At 53.1% G+C, this 18,069-nt stretch overlaps 3 protein-coding genes across 3 annotated transcripts; 2 read left to right on the forward strand and 1 right to left on the reverse strand.

The window, feature by feature from the left end:
• Positions 1–7,661: 7,661 nt before the first annotated feature.
• Positions 7,662–8,309, forward strand: Z517_05133 (uncharacterized protein; the record flags this gene model as incomplete). The annotated part of the gene is made up of 1 exon (XM_013430460.1): positions 7,662–8,309. One exon carries the CDS (start codon positions 7,662–7,664, stop codon positions 8,307–8,309), a length of 648 nt encoding a protein of 215 aa, XP_013285914.1.
• A 4,000-nt stretch (positions 8,310–12,309) lies between these two features.
• Positions 12,310–14,160, forward strand: Z517_05134 (uncharacterized protein; the record flags this gene model as incomplete). Its single annotated transcript, XM_013430461.1, has 4 exons — positions 12,310–12,395; positions 12,491–12,731; positions 12,813–13,300; positions 13,383–14,160. The coding sequence occupies 4 exons, from the start codon at positions 12,310–12,312 to the stop codon at positions 14,158–14,160; spliced, it is 1,593 nt and encodes a 530-aa protein (XP_013285915.1).
• A 551-nt stretch (positions 14,161–14,711) lies between these two features.
• Z517_05135 (uncharacterized protein) lies at positions 14,712–17,004 on the reverse strand (the record flags this gene model as incomplete). Its single annotated transcript, XM_013430462.1, has 6 exons — positions 14,712–15,191; positions 15,294–15,967; positions 16,044–16,190; positions 16,296–16,385; positions 16,505–16,743; positions 16,841–17,004. 6 exons carry the CDS (start codon positions 17,002–17,004, stop codon positions 14,712–14,714), a joined length of 1,794 nt encoding a protein of 597 aa, XP_013285916.1.
• Positions 17,005–18,069: the final 1,065 nt, after the last annotated feature.

Genomic DNA, 18,069 nt, shown 5'->3' on the forward strand with positions numbered 1-18,069 from the left:
AGTGTGATCTTCCAAAGCGTCGATATCGGGGCCTGTGGTAGAAGATCTATTAATAGGTTTTCTATTACATGCATCGGACGTAAGGCAATATTGTGTATTATGCCACTGCCCTTCCCTTCTTTAAGGCGGTATGATTGCGGAAGCCGGAGAGCCATAAATAGAAACATGTACTCGGTATATGAACGAGGTGGGTGAGATGACTCCTTGGAAATAGTTGCGGCGAACCACGCTCGGTAGAGGCACAGCGTGTACCTTGTACAACTACAGTACTCGGTACTTGCAGGTACATTAAAGCAGCGTCCATACATCCCGCGTTCTCGCTGCTTTAATGGCAAATGCCATGACTCGTGCGTTTGTCAGAAAGTGGCAGGACAGATCAAATAGACGATAATGAAAAGTGGATGGGAGTTCACAAGAACAAGAGGATATATGGACAGGTATGTATATACCTTAGTGATACTCGGCACTTATGTAGATACCAAGTAGCTCGGGCAGTTATGTAGGCGTCAGGAACTACTCAGGATGAATATGTTATATCACGTTCTTTTACAACCGAGTGCTTGGTAAATAAGCCATATACCTCATGTGTCTCGCAAGACAGGGCTCGATTTCGGATCCGTCAAGCACCCTCCTTGTACTGAACACTCCAAACACGCAGAGAAAGTGTAAGACATATTCCATCCTTTCGTCCAGGTCGTTGTCGCTGTCATTGTCGTTGTCATGAATGAGAGAACGGGACTGACTGTCAAGATCTTACTCATGGACTGCATGTATGTAGACGGATATACTAGTGTATGTACCGAGTATATATCTGTGTCTGTGGACCGTATGTACTGGATGTGTAGATACGGGACCAGGCTGACCATCTGAACAATGTTGAATATGCTGAATAGACAGTGATCCGAAAACAATGTGAACAGTCAGTCAGTCAGTCAGTGTAGGTCAAGTCAGATAGCAAACCAGGCGGCCAGACAGACTCGATCCGCACATTCCATACAGATTCTGTTTGTCTGATCTTGGCCTCTTACCTTAGCTCGTTCGTATATTTGTTATGCATTCATTTTCAGATTCTGTGCCACACAACAGACACACACGTCTACTGCGACCATCCCATCTCCATACCGCCACGCTACAAGTACTGCACTTGGAGTAGCGCACCCAATAGAGGAAGGATAGTAGGTTCTGGCACATCTGGCCTGTCTAGCTGTCTCTCCCACAACATGGCCTGGCGATCCCATCCCATCCCATCCTATCCCATGCTTCGCAAGCGTAGAGGTGGAGATGGAGCCGGAGCCGGAGTCGGATATTCCAGCCGTGTCATGTCAAACAAAGAAAGAGAGGGAGGGAGGGAGAGAGCATCACGCGCAGCGTCTCTCGCAGGCAAGCAAGCGGCACGCAAGCGGCTTGTGTAGTGCCGTGTTGTATTCTTTCATTTCATATCAACCCACGAGACAAGTACAAGTACAAGGACCCATAAAACAGTGATAATGGTCTGGACCTGACCTGACCTGACCGATCGATATCCCCAAACATCGGCGACCTTTGTTGTGAGAACCTCGAATGAATGAATGAGTGAATGTCTAGACCTGGAGGAGAGGTGCCGAGTAGCCGCGCATGAAAGTCAAACAATAAGAGAGGAGCAATCTACAATCTGTGGATTTGTATGGTGGAAATGCACGTGGAGCGTTGAACTCTGTGCCTTAGGTACGTACCGGTAGGCGCCGTGGAGAGGCCTGAACAGAGATCTAGAATGCCAGATGCCCGATTGCCCACTGTAGAGGATATTCGGCATCGCGTGAGGTGGTGCGATCTGATGCGACAGGCCGAGGCCGCTTGGGGATGTTCTGGGCAGACCTGAGCTGGGAGACTAGGTACATTCCAGACCACTGCTCCTCAGGCAAATTTGTATGTACCGAGTCACGCGAGGACAGCCTGGGACGACGATCCTCGGCATTCCATGGGTCGATCACTGCTGATCTTTGCTACGCGTTCTGGACTCTCGTCGTCCGTGCGATGTTCGGCCGATATTCGCAGTGTTCTTTGTTCCAACTCTTTGTTCTCAAGATGCCAACTTTTCGAAGATGAAGTATCAAGTTGATCATCCGGAATGGGAGTGAGCACGAACCTGTATCGGATGAGGGCCCAGAATCACGAGAACGACATACATCCGATGCGAAATGTCTTATCGACCATAACTTGCGAGATGCAGAGTAGACTACTTTGCCACCTTGCTTCCGATGCGGAGAATGCGAGCTGTCCGCGGCTGTTCAGTTGCGGGGGCGTTCTTTCAAAGATCTATCAGCGTCTGTCGACCAGCCGAGCAAACAAAAGCGGGGAGCTCGCCATTATTCCCTTGGCCCCTCGATCTCACAAGGCGCCTCCGCATTTTCAAGAGAATAATCCGGAGAGAGATGAATAGGCGCGCAAATGGATGTGGGTGCAGGCCTCGGTACGCACGAAAGCAAGTCAGAAAGAGAGTAAGCACCCTCACCCTCGAACACGGCCCTTTGAGTTGCGGAAAATGGCCGCCGAGGTCGCTCTTCTGACTCGAACAAGCAAAGCGAATACAGCCAATGTTAGCATTGATGATTGTTCGCCTCGCATCACTTCATTTCTCGGGTTGGGCGCGAGACAGGGTTCATGATGCCTGAACCGGTAGGTGTTGATTATTCCGGCTGCTGCTGTTATTGCTGCAAGTCAGAGTCGTATACCGTCACATGCTTGCCGACAGGCTGGCAAACGAGGCTCAGCTCAGCTCGTGCCACTGTCAGCTGCACCTCGCAGGGCTGTCGCGTCAAGTCATGTTGGACCATATGTAATGCCCCCAAACCCTGCATATCTGACAAACATGGGCTGCATGCACACCATGTGTCACCCTCGCAATTCCTGTCTGGGGTGCAAAAGTGTGATTCAAGGTCGGAATGGTCATCAACACCTGTTCTTCGGTGCCGAGCCGCGTTGCGCACTGGCTGACGGCAACCAGACGGGGCAATTGCGACATGGCGACACGGTCAACCTGAGTAACACCGAAAAGGGTTTTCTCCATTCGGTCGTCTGGCTCTATTTTGCCTTTTGCCTTGCGAACCCACCTCGTATTCGTCTTGGCCATGTGTGTTTTTGTGTGTGTCCCCGGGTCCAAGCTTGCCTAACGGTTCAACTCGCGGCACATATGCCGTGCTGATTACGGCTGATCAAACAGTGTGCATTGGTGCAAAACTCTGTGCGGGATGTGACCGTCTGGCCAAGCGCCGACCACGGACCAGGCTGTGAATACTCGCAATCGAGGTAAGAAGAGCTGGACCTGGGCTTTTTGGAAGAGCAATGCCGTCCGGCACCTCGGTCTCAACGACGAGCAAGGACCCCTAGAATCCGAACTAATAATATCGGGAACTTCCAGCCTTCAAAACTCTGTCGGAATGAGGAAAATTCGGAACCGGGCCCCTCACGACGAAGCCTCGGAAGCCTCGAGGACAAGAGTGCAGATGTTGATTGGACAACAAACGAGATTCGATATTGAGTGGGCACGCAATCCATCTTTCCCAAAGAGCCGGGCAGGATGGGTCCCGTCAACGAGCAGCGGTGGAGTATCTAACCGGGTTTGAGATGGATCTGACGGGGGATGAGTGGTGGCACTGGGGGCATTTTAGTACAACCGGCTTATGGGTCAAGGGACCCTTTGGTTGTTTTGTTAGAGTATGGGGACTTTACCCAGGAGGCTGGATGGGGTTCGTCGTTCAAGAGGTGGGTTTTATTGCACTGCGCCGTTGATCCACCATTGTCGTTCCCCGTCGTGTCGTTGCAACGACTTTGGGTAGAAATAGTGACATTCCAAAATCCTTCTGGAAGATTGGCCTCCTCTGACCGGCTTCTGCAAGTGCCCTTGGTGCCATCACGGGCAGGGGAGAGCCGATAGTGTGGACTCGAGTGCACATGTTACAGTGAAGAAGAAACCCCGTACGAGAGGCAAAAGAGAGAAGAGGAAGAAAAAGGAATCAAAGGAAAATTGCGACATGTGGCTCGGGGCTCGCCGAGGTATTTCCAAGGGGGGGTGAATGTACCTTGCCAGCAAAATTTTGGTGCGGAGGTACTTGGGGCTAGACTCGGGGAACCTCAATGCTTCCCCAATGGTTTGTACCTACAACGAAAGCCTTGCCGATCTGGTGGGTGTGGAGGAGTACGAGTAGTACGGAGTAGCAGATTGCGTGTAAACTTCGGGTTTCGCAGATGGTCCCTAGAGAGACATTGCGAAGCCAAATGAGGCGCGGCAATCCATCGACAACCACCCCCAACCCGGCAGGTGGTCGGTTCCGCACTCATCTTGATTCTTCCATTCCTCGTATACCCATCCGTGATATCTCAGGCAGTAACAATTTCGGTTCCTGCACACATATTCCTCAGGCATCCACATCCCTCTCTCCCCGAGGCATTTGAGGCTACGAATTCGTGGGAAGTTTCGTCGCCTTGCCCACGAGAAGCGCCCACGCACCGCACCCACTACTAGCTAGCCCCGCCCTGCCCGCGACACCCTTCTCTTTAGTTAAGTCCCCAGCTTCATTTTCTGGCGCCCGGAAACGACCGACTAGGGGTTTTGGGGGGTACCGGTGAGTGGCTGGCCCTAGAGTAGGTAGGCTTTAGGTGCTATTCGGGTGGACGAGTTGGGCAGCAACTTTGAGGTGTGCCTCACCCCCAGAGTTGGAGAATGCCTGGAGTGAGTCAGTCACATATAATTCCCTTAATGTGTTGGCCGTTGACTAGGAGAGTTGTATCTGCCGAGGGATCATAGTGGGAGGGACACATGTAAAGGATCCCACCGACTCTGTCTGTATCTCGTAATGCGAAGAATAATGAACAAAGCAGAAAAACAACAGGCAACGTGGGATGAAGCAAGTACGAGAAAGAGCAACCACCAACGTCATTGCCCAAGCACTCACTCGTATAACACAACACCATCTCTGGGAGAATAATCAAGCCTTAACTCATACTAAAAAACCGACACGGAGAACAAGGCCGGTTCAGCCATGTTCTCGGCCCTTTCTACTTGGATATATTATTATGAGATGTCGAGGTCCTTCCGCATCGAGCAATTCCAAAGCTTGGAGAGACATCGCTAGGTCGCTGTCTGCTGAAGTAATCGTTTCCGGCCACTGCCAGCAAATAATTTAATGGACAACTTCTTACTCAGGGCATACCAAGGGTCAAGAAGAGATGACAGAGGCTGTGATCGTCATAATGGTAATGATAATAATAATGAGTTGACAGAACTAATTTTGGGGGTTTGGTGTTGGTGTGGGTGATACAAGGTGACGAGTATAGAATGCCTGCGCCTTGTATCACCCGGGGCCGGTATCAGCAGCATATCAGCATCAACTGTACTCAGTCGAACAATAATAAGTAGTACGTTTGTACATACATAGCACAAAGGATGACCCGATCCCTGTTTGCACTCATCATCACCATCATCAACGGATGTCCGAATGCGGCATTATACTACCAGTATACCATCACCGACAACCATACAAAATGCTCCCCAAATGTGTGCCTGAGTCATCGCACTTTTGTTGGTAGTGCACCTTTTGCTTCATTTTTGGCTAGTTCGGTGAGAGAGAATGTTGACAACAAAGTCCGTCTGACAGCGACGAGACCTACTCGTTCATACCTACGTGTAACGAGTCGTTGTCGTGATCGCCGTGGGATTCCTTCTTGGCCCATCTCCTCAATCACTATCACTTCATTGCCGGTTGTCGCAAATTGACTTCCTGAATTAGCATCTCTGTGTGATGATAGGAGGAACCAGACATGTTCCACCCGAACGAATCTCGACCTGGCCAGGCATTTGTCGCGTGGTACTGGCCCGATGATGCCCTTTTAGCCGGGGTGGAGGGCAGCTGCGACCCCCCTTATTGACTTGTTTGTTGGCGAGTCAGGCACTGGGTCTTGGGCACTGGGTGCAACGGGCGTGGGGTACTCGACCTAGGGGGAAAGATAACAGGCCTGGAAGCCTGGAACTCTACCTACCAAAGTCCTTTGTAGGGGTCCACGGGCCTCTATGGGCCCTACAACGGGGCTCACCAGGCTCAACCTAGGGATTTCATCGGGACAGATCTCGGCTCCTCTAGGCTTTGAAGCACTGACTCTTCCCATTCCCCCATTCCGTGAGCCCGCTGCACCCGCACGGCCACCCAACCAGTATTACTCGCAGCCCCCTGTCACCGCCTTGTCACCGCCAAATCCTTTTGCTCCAATTTGATTCACTCCCCCGTCTTCCGTCTTCAGCTTCCAAGACATACATTCTCGTCCAACCCACGTTCATGGTCTCGTTTGCGATCCTCCCATTCGACGCTTTTCGTTTAACCCCGTGGCTTGCGCCTCGAGCCTAGCTCATCACTCGCCCTCGGTTGCCTGGCTGAAGGGGGCTCGACTGCGCTCGGTGTCACATTCACCCTTCACACAACAATCAGAATCCAACCCTTATTCAGGCGGTCTACTGACCGACAGTCAGCGCTGCGGACAAGGACAACAAATCAATCCTATTTGGGGCTTTCGCCTTTTCTTCCTGGTTGTTAACGGGCAAGACAGGCTTTGCTGTTATAATCCTCTCTTCCTGCCACGTCTGCCTACTTGTCCTTGACAACACTCTTCAAACTCAGCAACACTCAACCTTTGATCACCATCACCGAAACCCTGAGGTCCCTTCGGTACCGCATCACACACTATCAACTATCGAACATCGCTATCGAAAACCCCCTGCGTCCCATCACTTCAACGGTCCGCTCATTCCGACCTGTCTGAAACCAGCCACTCAGACGCGAATTCGCTAGCCTCTCGCGGAATTCTCACAGAATCAACACGGTGCCAAAAGCGACAAACTTTTTGCCGCTTGCTCTCCCACCCCCCCACAACCCGGTCGCAACAAACGCTACCAAGTACGACCCATACGACCCAAGGGGGCCATTCTCCGAACCCTGGTTTTGTCTTCTTTTCCCGTCCTAGGTCCGAGGTCGCACCGCTCCATCGGGTTTTCGCCATTCTCCATCCATAGCCCAAAAGAAAAAACAAGGGAAAAAGGGCACGGGGAAGGGGCAAAACAGTGATACGGACTAATTTACTTCTACCACCCTCGCGTCCACGAACAAACATTAATAACCAGGATTATTCCCCCTTCTTCCCATTTGATCTTCAAAACACTTCCGCAGAAGAGGACCTACTCGCAAGAGGACCTTTGTTCGCAACCTGGCACCCAGCACAGCCGCCCTGGACGAGGCATATATTAGCCACTGGGATTCCATCAACATCCACGCTCACCGAACCGGGCCAACCACCGAGACGAGCAACAGCGGCAAGTCGACCGATCACAAACCCCATCACGCCGAGTCACCGTTCTCCGGCCTTCTCCTGAACTCCAGGTCGTTTAGCCGATCCTGATCCGTGGGATTGACTCGACGCAAACATTACTCGCACATTGCATCACCACCCGCAACCATCCATCCGTTGCCACACTCCCGCAACTGGGAACCCGAATCCCGGATCTGGCGACCACTAGCAAACCCCATCATAATAACATCACGGGCCCCCCAAACTCTGTGCTTGTATATCAAACTCGACACCCCCGTCGCGTCTTGCATCAACATCGTCGTCCCTTCCAACCTCGCACAGACAGCAAAATGTTCTTCTCGTCGCCCACCTCCAACATTACTCCAGCCATGACATCGGTAGCTATGTCGCGTTCAGACTCTCGCGACTCCACCACGTCCAACACCTACTCATACGCGCCTACTTCTGCCTACACGGCACTGGTGTGCGCGTCACCCACTTCGGCGTGGCCCAGTTCTCAAGCACTGGCACGAACAGACAGCACCGCATCCAACTCGACCTCGTCATCACAAACACAGTCCATCGCCATGCGCCGCGACAGCAGCAATTCAACCTGGATGCCTAGTCCCTACCGGTCATGCATGTCACCGTTCGGCGCTGAGCCCAACTCATACCTCTCCGACGATGACTTGCTTTGTCCTGCCGAAGACCTCAGCCTGCCCGTGGAGACCATCCCGGCACTGGCACCAAAGAAGGAGCTGACCACCGAGGAGCAAATCGCCTTCCTCCGAGAACTCCAAGAGAAAGAGGCTGCGTCCAACCTCCCCCAGGCAGCAGCTCACTATGCACGGGACGCCGACGCAAAGCGCAGAGTCGTGCGCTTCGCCAACCCGGACAGCAATGGTGCCAGCAAGTCTCGACGACCCAGCGCCAGCGCGCTCAAGAGGCGTCAGACCATGCAACGACGTGGCACCAGCTGTTTGAACGGCCCTCAATGAGGACAGGTTGTCGCGGGCTGGCCCTGACTACACCATCCATGTTTTTTTGTCTAGCAAGCGCAGTGTTTTTTAGTGAGCGGCTTCATACTGGCCTCATTTCGGACAGTTGTTTTGCATATCTTGACTATGGGACACGGTCTACGATACCCCCGCCTACATGGCTGATTGGATACGATATGAATATGGTCGAGTCCATTGGATGACTCCCTCTTTCCACCTCTTGAGGAACCTCGCAAGTGCAGAGTTCCTCTAGCTTAGTATTATTAGCTTAATATATCTATTACTCAAGACATAAAGTTGTTCCGGTTTCCTTCCGTTTTCCTGGTACAACAGCCGTGCCCATGGATGACTTATTGACCTCAGACGACAAGCGTTGAGGGCAGCGGTGAAGCTTGGGGGTGCCACTGCTGAGTGCCTTGGACACTTTCTGAAGGATTCATAGATCTCGATGTCGATGCTGATCTCTTGTACGGTCGGTTGATCTCTTGGGGCCAACAGTGAAGGAAAAAGCAAGATTGAATCCTCTAAACAACACAACGCTGTCACCCTCGACCTGGACGCATCCAAAGCATATCTGGGGGCATCTACACACCGTTTCCAACGTCTATGCAGGCAGACATGACATGAGAGGGGACCAAGCTATGCAACTTTCTCTTCTACTCCGTCGTGTCCGGTACAACTCCCGGGGGAAAAGAATCCGCCGATCAATCCTGGGGAAAACAAATCCGCCGACAACAGCCGAGGGTTGGGAAGAAGATGCTCCCACGCTACCCACCAAACCCACTTTCACATGATGGTTTCTCGAGACCTTCACGGGACTCTGGGTGATTATGTCGAGATGGTGTTCCCGTGTATCAAGGAGCAGGACTTGTAGAATCAACCAGCAGCGTCTGCGGGCAGTGCATACTCAGGGCGACCGTCGCCTTCGATTATTCGGAGGGCAACTCCTAACCTGTTGTTTGCTTGGGGTTTCAGGCTGATTACTGGTGCATTCTACTGTACATCCGGAATACGAGGTACAACCATCACCACTCGTTTATTCTTCGGTAGGTACTCGGGTTTCCAACCAGTTCCAGCAAAGGGAGGACTTGGAGGTGTCTTGACTCATCAAAGAACCATCCAGGTCCAACTGTCTCACCAATTCCCCTTTTCTCCATTTCCCTCTCCCCTCCCCGTGCTCAGTGGAAGCAAACAAGGAAGACGAAGAAAAAGCATGTTAGACGGATAGATCGGGTGGCTGCCATACCCATGGTTTTCTTTTCTGGCTGCTGCTGCTGTTTGGCAAAGAAAAGAAAACCGTTTCAGCTTTGCTTGGGTAAACTTCTACGGCGATCCGTGGCATTGCAGATTTTTTCCCCTTCTCCTTCTCTCGCACACAAAAATGGTTTCGGTTCCGAGGATCGGGTATTCCCCTCAAACAGACTTTCCGAGTCGTCCCAAGCACCCACTCAGTCCAAGGCCCAATCACATCGTCTACATAGGGAGTGCGTACGGAGTTCTGCCGAACTTCGGCAAACCCTGCGGAGCTGCTGCTTGGGGTAATTCAGCTCTTCTCGAGTCTTTTGGCTGAAGAGAGTTACGGTGTATTTTCGTCAACCCCCCAAAATGTGGCCAAATGTCCGGCTTTCGGGTATTGAACCTCTTTACAAGGGACTCGTAAGCCCCGGGGGGGGGGGATGCTGGGAGGTTACACAAATGCCGTACTTCTGTTTGGAGGCCTTGCTTTCTTGCAGTATGTATGAATTATTATTGTTATTATTACATGCGCATGCGCATGCAGATGGCGATGGGGGGATTCTAGTGGGTAGTGGGTAGGTGGCACCAGTAGTAGCAGGGAGGATACTTGTGAAGTTGCTGCTGTGCTGGCCGATACTCGTAGGCTTCCCTCATGCCTTCGGTGCCCAATAACCCCGAGAGTCTTTCTTTCCTTTCCCGACGACTTCATAATCCTTGTTTGGGTTTCGAGATTGGGGGTTCCCTGTCACCCCCATCGTCACCGCCATGGGCAATGTGACACCCTGAATTGTCAGCGTTGCTTCTGCGGTTCTCCATGACTCAAATATCTACGGATACCTCATGGACGGATAACCACAGATGGGTAGTAATCCGAGAGAAGTGGGGGGTGGTGAGTGGGAGTGAGAGAGTGGGTGAAAGTGGAGGGAGGGGATGTAACGAACGCCAGTGCCAGTGCACAGTGTCAGGCAGATAGGTAGGAAGATGCAGGGGGATCGGGCCGCTCAATTACCACATGGCAAATTACCCTCTGGTAAGCATTCCGAGTACTACTGCAGAGGAGTGGAATACCCGATCTGGGTCAGAATTTTTATTGGGAGAGGGGGGGAAGATGGAACACTGGAGGTGAGAAGTATCTGTTTCTTTTTGCTCTACTGACTGCTACGGTGGTAGAGGCTAGATACTCTAGGTACCGGCGCCAGCAGACAGCAAACAGTCTACTGGGTACCGGGTACTTGTACAAGGACACGCGGAATGCTGCAAAAGTGCCTTGCATGTGCAATTTTCAGGGAGTTTCAGCCACTTCAGCCACATCATGCGCCACTCCAAATGTCGAGCCGAGAATACTCCGTGATCATGTGCCAGTACCTAGCACCGCCACAGCCTCCAGCCACTTTTAGTCCAGGTTTCAGTGTGTGACGAATGATGACGCCACCATTGCTGCGGACCATTTGCCCGAAACTGGTTCGGTTGATGTCAACCATCGACATCAGAGACAAACAAACCCATGCACCCATGCATCCATGCCAGCTTTTCAATTTATGGTATCCTCAACCGATCCGGATCTGTTTACCATTTCGTCATACAATCTCAGAGTTCAAGTTTTTCGTTCTGCAGTGGCGAGGCATCCTTGTGCGGCGTTACGAGGGTTTGCTTTTGGCTCTGGTTTCCGTTGGAGCCTGAGGTAGGCAAGCAGGACAGGGCAAGCCTCATGTCCGCAGTCACAGGGGGACGTTGTTTGCCATCAAAGCTACCTGCCCTGCCGCCGGACTTCCACTCATCCGAGACAAAACCGCAGCAGGGAGCAAAAGCTGTGGGAAGCCCAGGGAATAAGAACCAGGGGTGCCATCCACGTCCAAACCAACATCGGATCGAGTTCAAGAGAAAGTACAACTCTGTTTCTGAGACGCACTGAACCTTGATGACTTTTACGTGATCCTTTTTTCATGGACCGCCCTGGTGGCCCTACCCCAACACCTACTACTCGAAGCAGCAGTGATGATCGGACGACACCGACTACCTTTACAGAGTCACGAAGCTTTGCAGAAGCTCCCAAAGCTCCCGTCTGAGGGAGATCTCTGCAGGTTAATGAGTCAGGTAAGGTGCAAGTGATTAGCTAGTGGCCATATCACCTTCATTTCCGTTAGTTGGAGATTGGGGAAGCTTTATACTTTGCAATGGCGCTCAAGATGTCCCGTCCCTGGATCCGCAATCTCCGGATCCCATGGCATTTGCAATATGGCATTCATGTGAATGTGATTTCTGGCCACAAAGTTGTCGGATCGTCAGTTACCCTTTTTACAATGTGCACCGGCCGATCGCTCACAACTGAACCTATTACCCAAAAGAGAACATGGTTAGATTGCCTTTTGTTGGTTTGGGTTTTTCACTTGAATTTTACAACTGTCCCTCTGTTGCCTCTGCAGAAGACCTGATATTCAATGTCGAGTCAGGGAACAAATCTGGCTGCTCTTAAGAGCACGACTCGTGAGGCTTCAGCCGCACTAACCTAAATTAGAAGTTCGGAAGCGGTAAACCGAGGTTCAAGCATGTGATTCGCTTGGCCTACAAGTAGTACAAGTTGGAAAGATTCCGTCGTGTCCGTCTCCATCTCCGCAAATCCCCGCGTTCGTTGTTTTCGGGAATGCGGGTGTTTTTTCTCTAACGTCCAGGCCAGCGGTTTCTTAGCTCTCAAAGACTTTTCTCACTACACAAAAACAAGAAAAGAAGCCCAATCACCACTTACTAGAGCTTTGACGGAGTTTACATGGCTTCACTAAACGAGTCGGAGGGCGGCACTACTGCTGCTGCCGCCGGAACGCGGAAGAGGTCAAGCGCTGCGACAGAAAGACGGTAAGTGACTTTTGCCTGTTGGATCTTTTTGCCAGTGGTGGTGGTGTTGGTGGTGGTAGGTAAACTTATCAATGACACGTTGTCGCTGGTGGCAGAAAACTGCGGAACCGACTGTCTCAGCAAGCCTTTCGGGCGCGGCAGACACTGGAAATCAACGAGCTCAAGCAGCAGCTCGCCCTGTTCTCGGGTTCCGAGAGTGATCGCAACAGCAGACTCGTGGAAGAGAACCGCAAACTCAAACAGCTGCTATGGCAGTCGGAGAAGAAGCTGCGGAGTCTCCAGGCCACGTTGAAGGGCATCCTCGATACCATGGTCGAGAGTAGGGAGAACAACTTTGTAAGTTCTGGTTTGGATGCCCATCAGCCATCGACTGGTCATTCCACGTCTGATCGAGGCTGATGGAACATTTCTTCATAGGACGCACATACTAGCGGGAGTGGCCTCGACGACGACGATGAAGGGCTGCATTCGTGGACGGCCGACCTCAACATGCCTGCTGGCCTTGTCGACGTCGAAGCACCGCCAGCCCCGCCACTCAACACGGTATTGAATCCCAGGGCTTGCCCGGCTCCAGGCTCTGGCGTCTCATCATGCACCGAAATGTCTGCCACTGAAATGTATGCAGCAGACCGGCACGCTCACACTACGGTCTCGTCAAACGACGGGTCCTTACCGGAGGACATCAACTGGGACGCCGACGCGGGGGCTTTGGCATTGTCGACCACTACACCGCCACCAGCTGCACCACCGGTGCGACGCACTCCCCCTCAACCCTCGATTCATGCCCCCATCTATCGCAACCTGCAGATCATGCCACGGTCCAATTACTCGGAACATATCCATGCGTATGAGATGTGCGCAGTCACTCGGTACCTAGGGCACAGACGAAACCCGGATATAATCAGGTACGTGTTTGAATCCCCACCACCACCACCCTCCCGGGCCTTTTGGCGTCAAGCGTTTCTGACAAAGAGGCACCGCAACTAGTCTCAATCGCATGGTATCGAGTCTCGTCTCGGCCTTTATCAAGGTCGCCTGGTGCCCCATGGAATCCTGGGTTCAATGGACCAACGGACAGGACACGCTCACCAAACTGGCCGCGTGGCGGGTATCGCCCGGGCCCGAAACATTTGCGGCGATTCCACCCTCAATACAGCCCACGCCGCTGCAGACCTCGGTGCCACATCCGCCCGTCATCGACTGGTGCGTCTTCCCCTTTCTGAGGGACAAGCTGATTCAGTACCACTGCGCCGACCCGGCGCTGGACGAGATCTGCGGCGACATTGGCATGGCGTACGTCGTGCAGGCGGACCTGTCCGAGTTCGTGCTCGGCGCGGAACCCCTCGTGGTGTACTTTAACATCCACGACATCATCTTCGGCATGGAGACGAACCCGGCGATTCTGAGCGACGCCGACGCCGACGCCGATAACGCCAACGCCAACAACACCCACACTAACAACTCCACCTCCACCGCCCTGATCGGGCCCAAGCCCGCCGTCAAACTGCCCGCCCCGGACCTTTACACGCTGCTCCACACCAAAGAGTACGCGCACGAGCTGTACCGCCGGCTCAAGATCGGCCAGGGCCTCGAGGAGTACCTGCTCGACCCGGTCCTATTTGCCAAGTACCCGCACCTGTACGAGCCGAGCGTCAAGATTGCCCAGGGTGTGCCCCTGCGGTCGCGCAACAGGAATTCCTGGCCCGTGCCGCGGCCCTTGGACGATGTGGCCATGAGTTGGTATCGTAGCTGTTTGGCCGCCTAGGGTTACAAAAGCACCAAGCACCAAGCAATGGTGCTCCCAGCAGGTGTGGTCAAAGTTCAATCGCGCTTCGAGGGTGGTCAACTGTGACATGTAATAAGTGAGGCTACGGCGCAGGTTTATCGACTATCGATCGACATGTTTTCTAGGAGGATATTTGAATGAATCTGACTATTGGTTCGTGTTATGTACAACTTATATGTAACATATCTTCCCGCTCTCACACACACTCACACTCTTCACTATCAGACTTTACTGCAATGTCAACCACGAAAGATGCCAATACAGGACGACATACCACGACGCAACACAAGGCACATTCTGGACGAGCATCTATCCGTCGCCAATCACTCATGATGACCTACACCCACGGATGATGAATGTCTCACATCACAGGTTCGTTCAGGTTTGGATTCAGGCCGCGGGAAGAAAAGGGGCCTAACTACAACGTGACAAAAGAAGCGGCAACAAGTAACATCAGACAAGTCTGTATCAAGAATCTACCAGTCTCCAGCTCCACTATTCTCCATCTTCAATGTCACATCATGTCACACTTATTGAACCACCGCGGCATCCTTCGCCTTCTCTGTCTGCTCCTCCGCCGCCGCCACCGGCAAAGGCACGGACAAAGGCAAATCCAACGACCACGGCGTATCGTCGTTGCGAATATACGGGGCCAAGTCGACGTTCTGGCCCTGATCGTGCGCGACCTCGAGATCGGTGCGCCCGTTGCCCAAAAACGCCCAGATGTTGTCCGGGTCGTCGTACCGCAGGTCGTAGTGCTCGTAGCGCGGGACGCGCAGCGTCTTGAGGTGGTGCAGCAGGCTACCCGGCCAGATGTAGACGCGGCCGTCGGGCTTGTTGTCCTTGTACCACGAGCGGCAGTCCTCGGCCCACACGCTGTACTTTTTGTGCCACGCGTCCAGGTGCCGGTTTATCTGGGTGGTGGGACCCTGGCGCGGTTCCATGGCCCGGATGCCTTCTTCTTGCATCTTGCGGCAGCATTGGATGGCGTATTCGAGTTGGACTTCGTGCTGTTGGGACCCCGAACCAGGACGGTTAGAAATACTGATCACTTGGCTTCAAAAAGACGGACGAAGGGACTTCAGAACAAGAGGCAGAGGGGCAAATCTTACCGAAGGCAGAGCACATCCCTGGCCCCAATTCCCCGTCGGCCCATTCACGACAAAGTAATTGGGAAACTTTGGCGCAGCGATGCTGAGGTAGATGTTGGGCGTCTCCTTCCACTCGTCCTGCATGACGGCGCCGTCGACGCCCGTGATGCGAAAGTGCGGCGTGTAGGCAATGTCAAAGCCCGTGGCGCACGCGATCAGGTCGAAATCGAGTTGCTCGCCGCTGGCGGTGACGAGGCCCGTCTCGGTGAAGCGCACAATCTCGTCGTGCACGACGCGCACGTGGTCCTGGACCAGCGTCTCGAGGTATCCCTCGCCTGGGGTCAAGCGACGACAGCCCGGCGACCACTGCGGGATGAAGCGCTGCTTGAGCTCGTCGTGGCCCTCGCCGATCTTGGCCAGCATGCTCGCCCGCATCGACTCGCGCGCCTGCACGTTCAGCTTGGTCCCACGCAGGAACATGGGGAACATCTCGGTCAGCGCCGACTCGAGCCGCTTGCGGTACTGCAGGTGGAACTCGGCGTCGGTGCGGAACCGCTGCTTCTCGGCCTCGATGTAGTAGTGCTTCCCGACCGCAGCGGCCGGTTGCGAGTTCTCGTCGATCTTCTGGGCGTCCGACGCGACCTGCGGGGCGATGTAGGTCATGTTGCGGGCGAAGACGGTCAAGGATTCAGCTCCTACGACGCAGATGGGTCTCAGCGAAAAAGGCTCCCTTGGAGGATATCGACGACAAGGAGGAATCAGGATAATTACCTTTGGCGAGATGCGGCACCATCTGAATCGAGCTCGATCCCGTCCCCAGCACGGCCACCTTCTTGCCCTGCCAGTCGATTGACGTGTCCCAGTTGGCGCTGTGGGCGAGGATGCCCTTGTACGACGAAATGCCCTCGATGGCCGGCCCTGTCAAGAAGAGGGTTGTTTAGCTCATGGTGATTCTCCAAGAACACATCACACGTCCGCCCCGCGATCGGGTTCGAGTGGATGCGTGGCCAGGGCACTACTCACATTTCCACTTGTTGACGACGCCGGAGCCGTTAATCAGGACGTGGCAGCGGTCCGTGAAGGTGCCATCTGCGTTTTTGAGCTCAACCTCCCCTGTTTTTCCAGAGAAGCGGCAGATCTTGTCAGCACACGAAGCGACTTTTTGAGAGTCTTCACATTCATTTCGGATACGGGGAAGGGAAAGGAGAAGAACAAGGGTGACAAAAACTCACACTCGCCGCTGTCCTCGAACCAGGTCGCGCTCACGACCTCGGTGTTCAGCCGCACGTACCGGTCCAGCTTGTACTCGTCGTAAAACTTTTCAAAGTATGTCTGGATCTCGTCGGAGCGCGAGTAGAAGCCCGACCACTCTGGGTTGGGGCGGAAGGTGTAGGTGTAGGTGTGGGCGGGGATGTCGCACGCACACCCGGGGTATCTGTTCTCCCACCATGTGCCGCCGATACTTGGATTTCTTTTGGGGGGGAGGTCAGTTCCATTCGGACAGAGTAATTCAATACGTCCCCTCAACCCTGTCTGAGAGTCTAAGACTGGACTTGGTGGGAACTTACTTCTCATAGCATGTCAGTTCATAATTGCGGAGTTGCCTCTCAGCCTTGTATGCCAGCAACAGGCCCGAAGCGCCAGCTCCGACGTGGATGATCTTGAGCTTGCGGGGTTGAGAGTGGTATTGGTCGAGGACCTCGTAGTCGTCGTCGGTAATGGTTGCAATCATCTTGCCGAGCGGGGAGGGGGAGAGAGAGAGAGAAAGAGAAAGTCCTATACAGGTATACTCGAGACCTGAGTTCACCAGCAAGCAAAGGAAATTATATACCAAAGCGAGAAAGATGTCTCTCTCGGATTTCTACCCCACCATTAAAAAGAAATGAGATATCAGGAGATGGTATGTGTGTGTATATGTCTAAGTGTGTATGACTGTCGACAAAAAACTCCCTTGTCCCTCGGGTTTATGTTCTGGTACGTGATGTATGTATGGGCACGGGTTGGTCCATTCGGGCCACCACGAAAGATCTACCTCGGTCTTTGTTCATTATCGTCGCCAGCTTTGCTATGCTTTTGCACTAATATACACGACACGCTTACGCACAACTCTGTATAAACGCCCTCACCCGTCGGGTAGGGAGAGAGACTGTGTTTGTCATTGGACAACTCGAGACCGGAAGACCTGGCGGGGGGGAGGGTAGATCGTCAGAGAATGGAATGAGGTCCTCAATTGTTCTTCTGAAAACGCCCACAATAGGCCCGGTTTCACGACTCCCAAGATCTCGGCCTTCTACAAGAGATATAACTTTGAACATAAAAATGGGTGTCTATCTCCATCCATCAAGTGAGGGGTGAAAGTGGCCCTTGACTGCCCCCGCCCCGTGCAAGTCATACACCCTGACTCGTGCTCCGCTGTCAGAAAAGGATTACTATCCCTGCTCCTGGCTGGCTCGCCTAGGAAATCTGCCGAGCCTGGAGGTAGTGGGACTTCTGGGATCCCGGAGTTCATGGGGAATAACAAGGGTAGGGCCAGTGCGGACCCCCATACTACCTACATAGCCTTGCAGGGCCGAATTTACAGGTTTGGGTGGGTTGGGGTTCACATCAATACCTTTACAGACAAGTTCGGAACTATACGGAGACGTACGTCGTGCTTTCGGCTCTGGTGTTGCTGCTGTACGCTGATTATTCACTCACTTAGGGAGAGTTGTGCGACATGGAGGCCAAAATGCATGGGGTCTATTTTTATTGTGTCATTGTGTTTTACCCAGTTAATGGACTTTTGGAAGCAGCCTTC

Source organism: Fonsecaea pedrosoi (genome assembly GCF_000835455.1).
Source record: "Fonsecaea pedrosoi CBS 271.37 unplaced genomic scaffold supercont1.3, whole genome shotgun sequence".
Taxonomy (NCBI): Eukaryota; Fungi; Ascomycota; class Eurotiomycetes; order Chaetothyriales; family Herpotrichiellaceae; genus Fonsecaea; species Fonsecaea pedrosoi.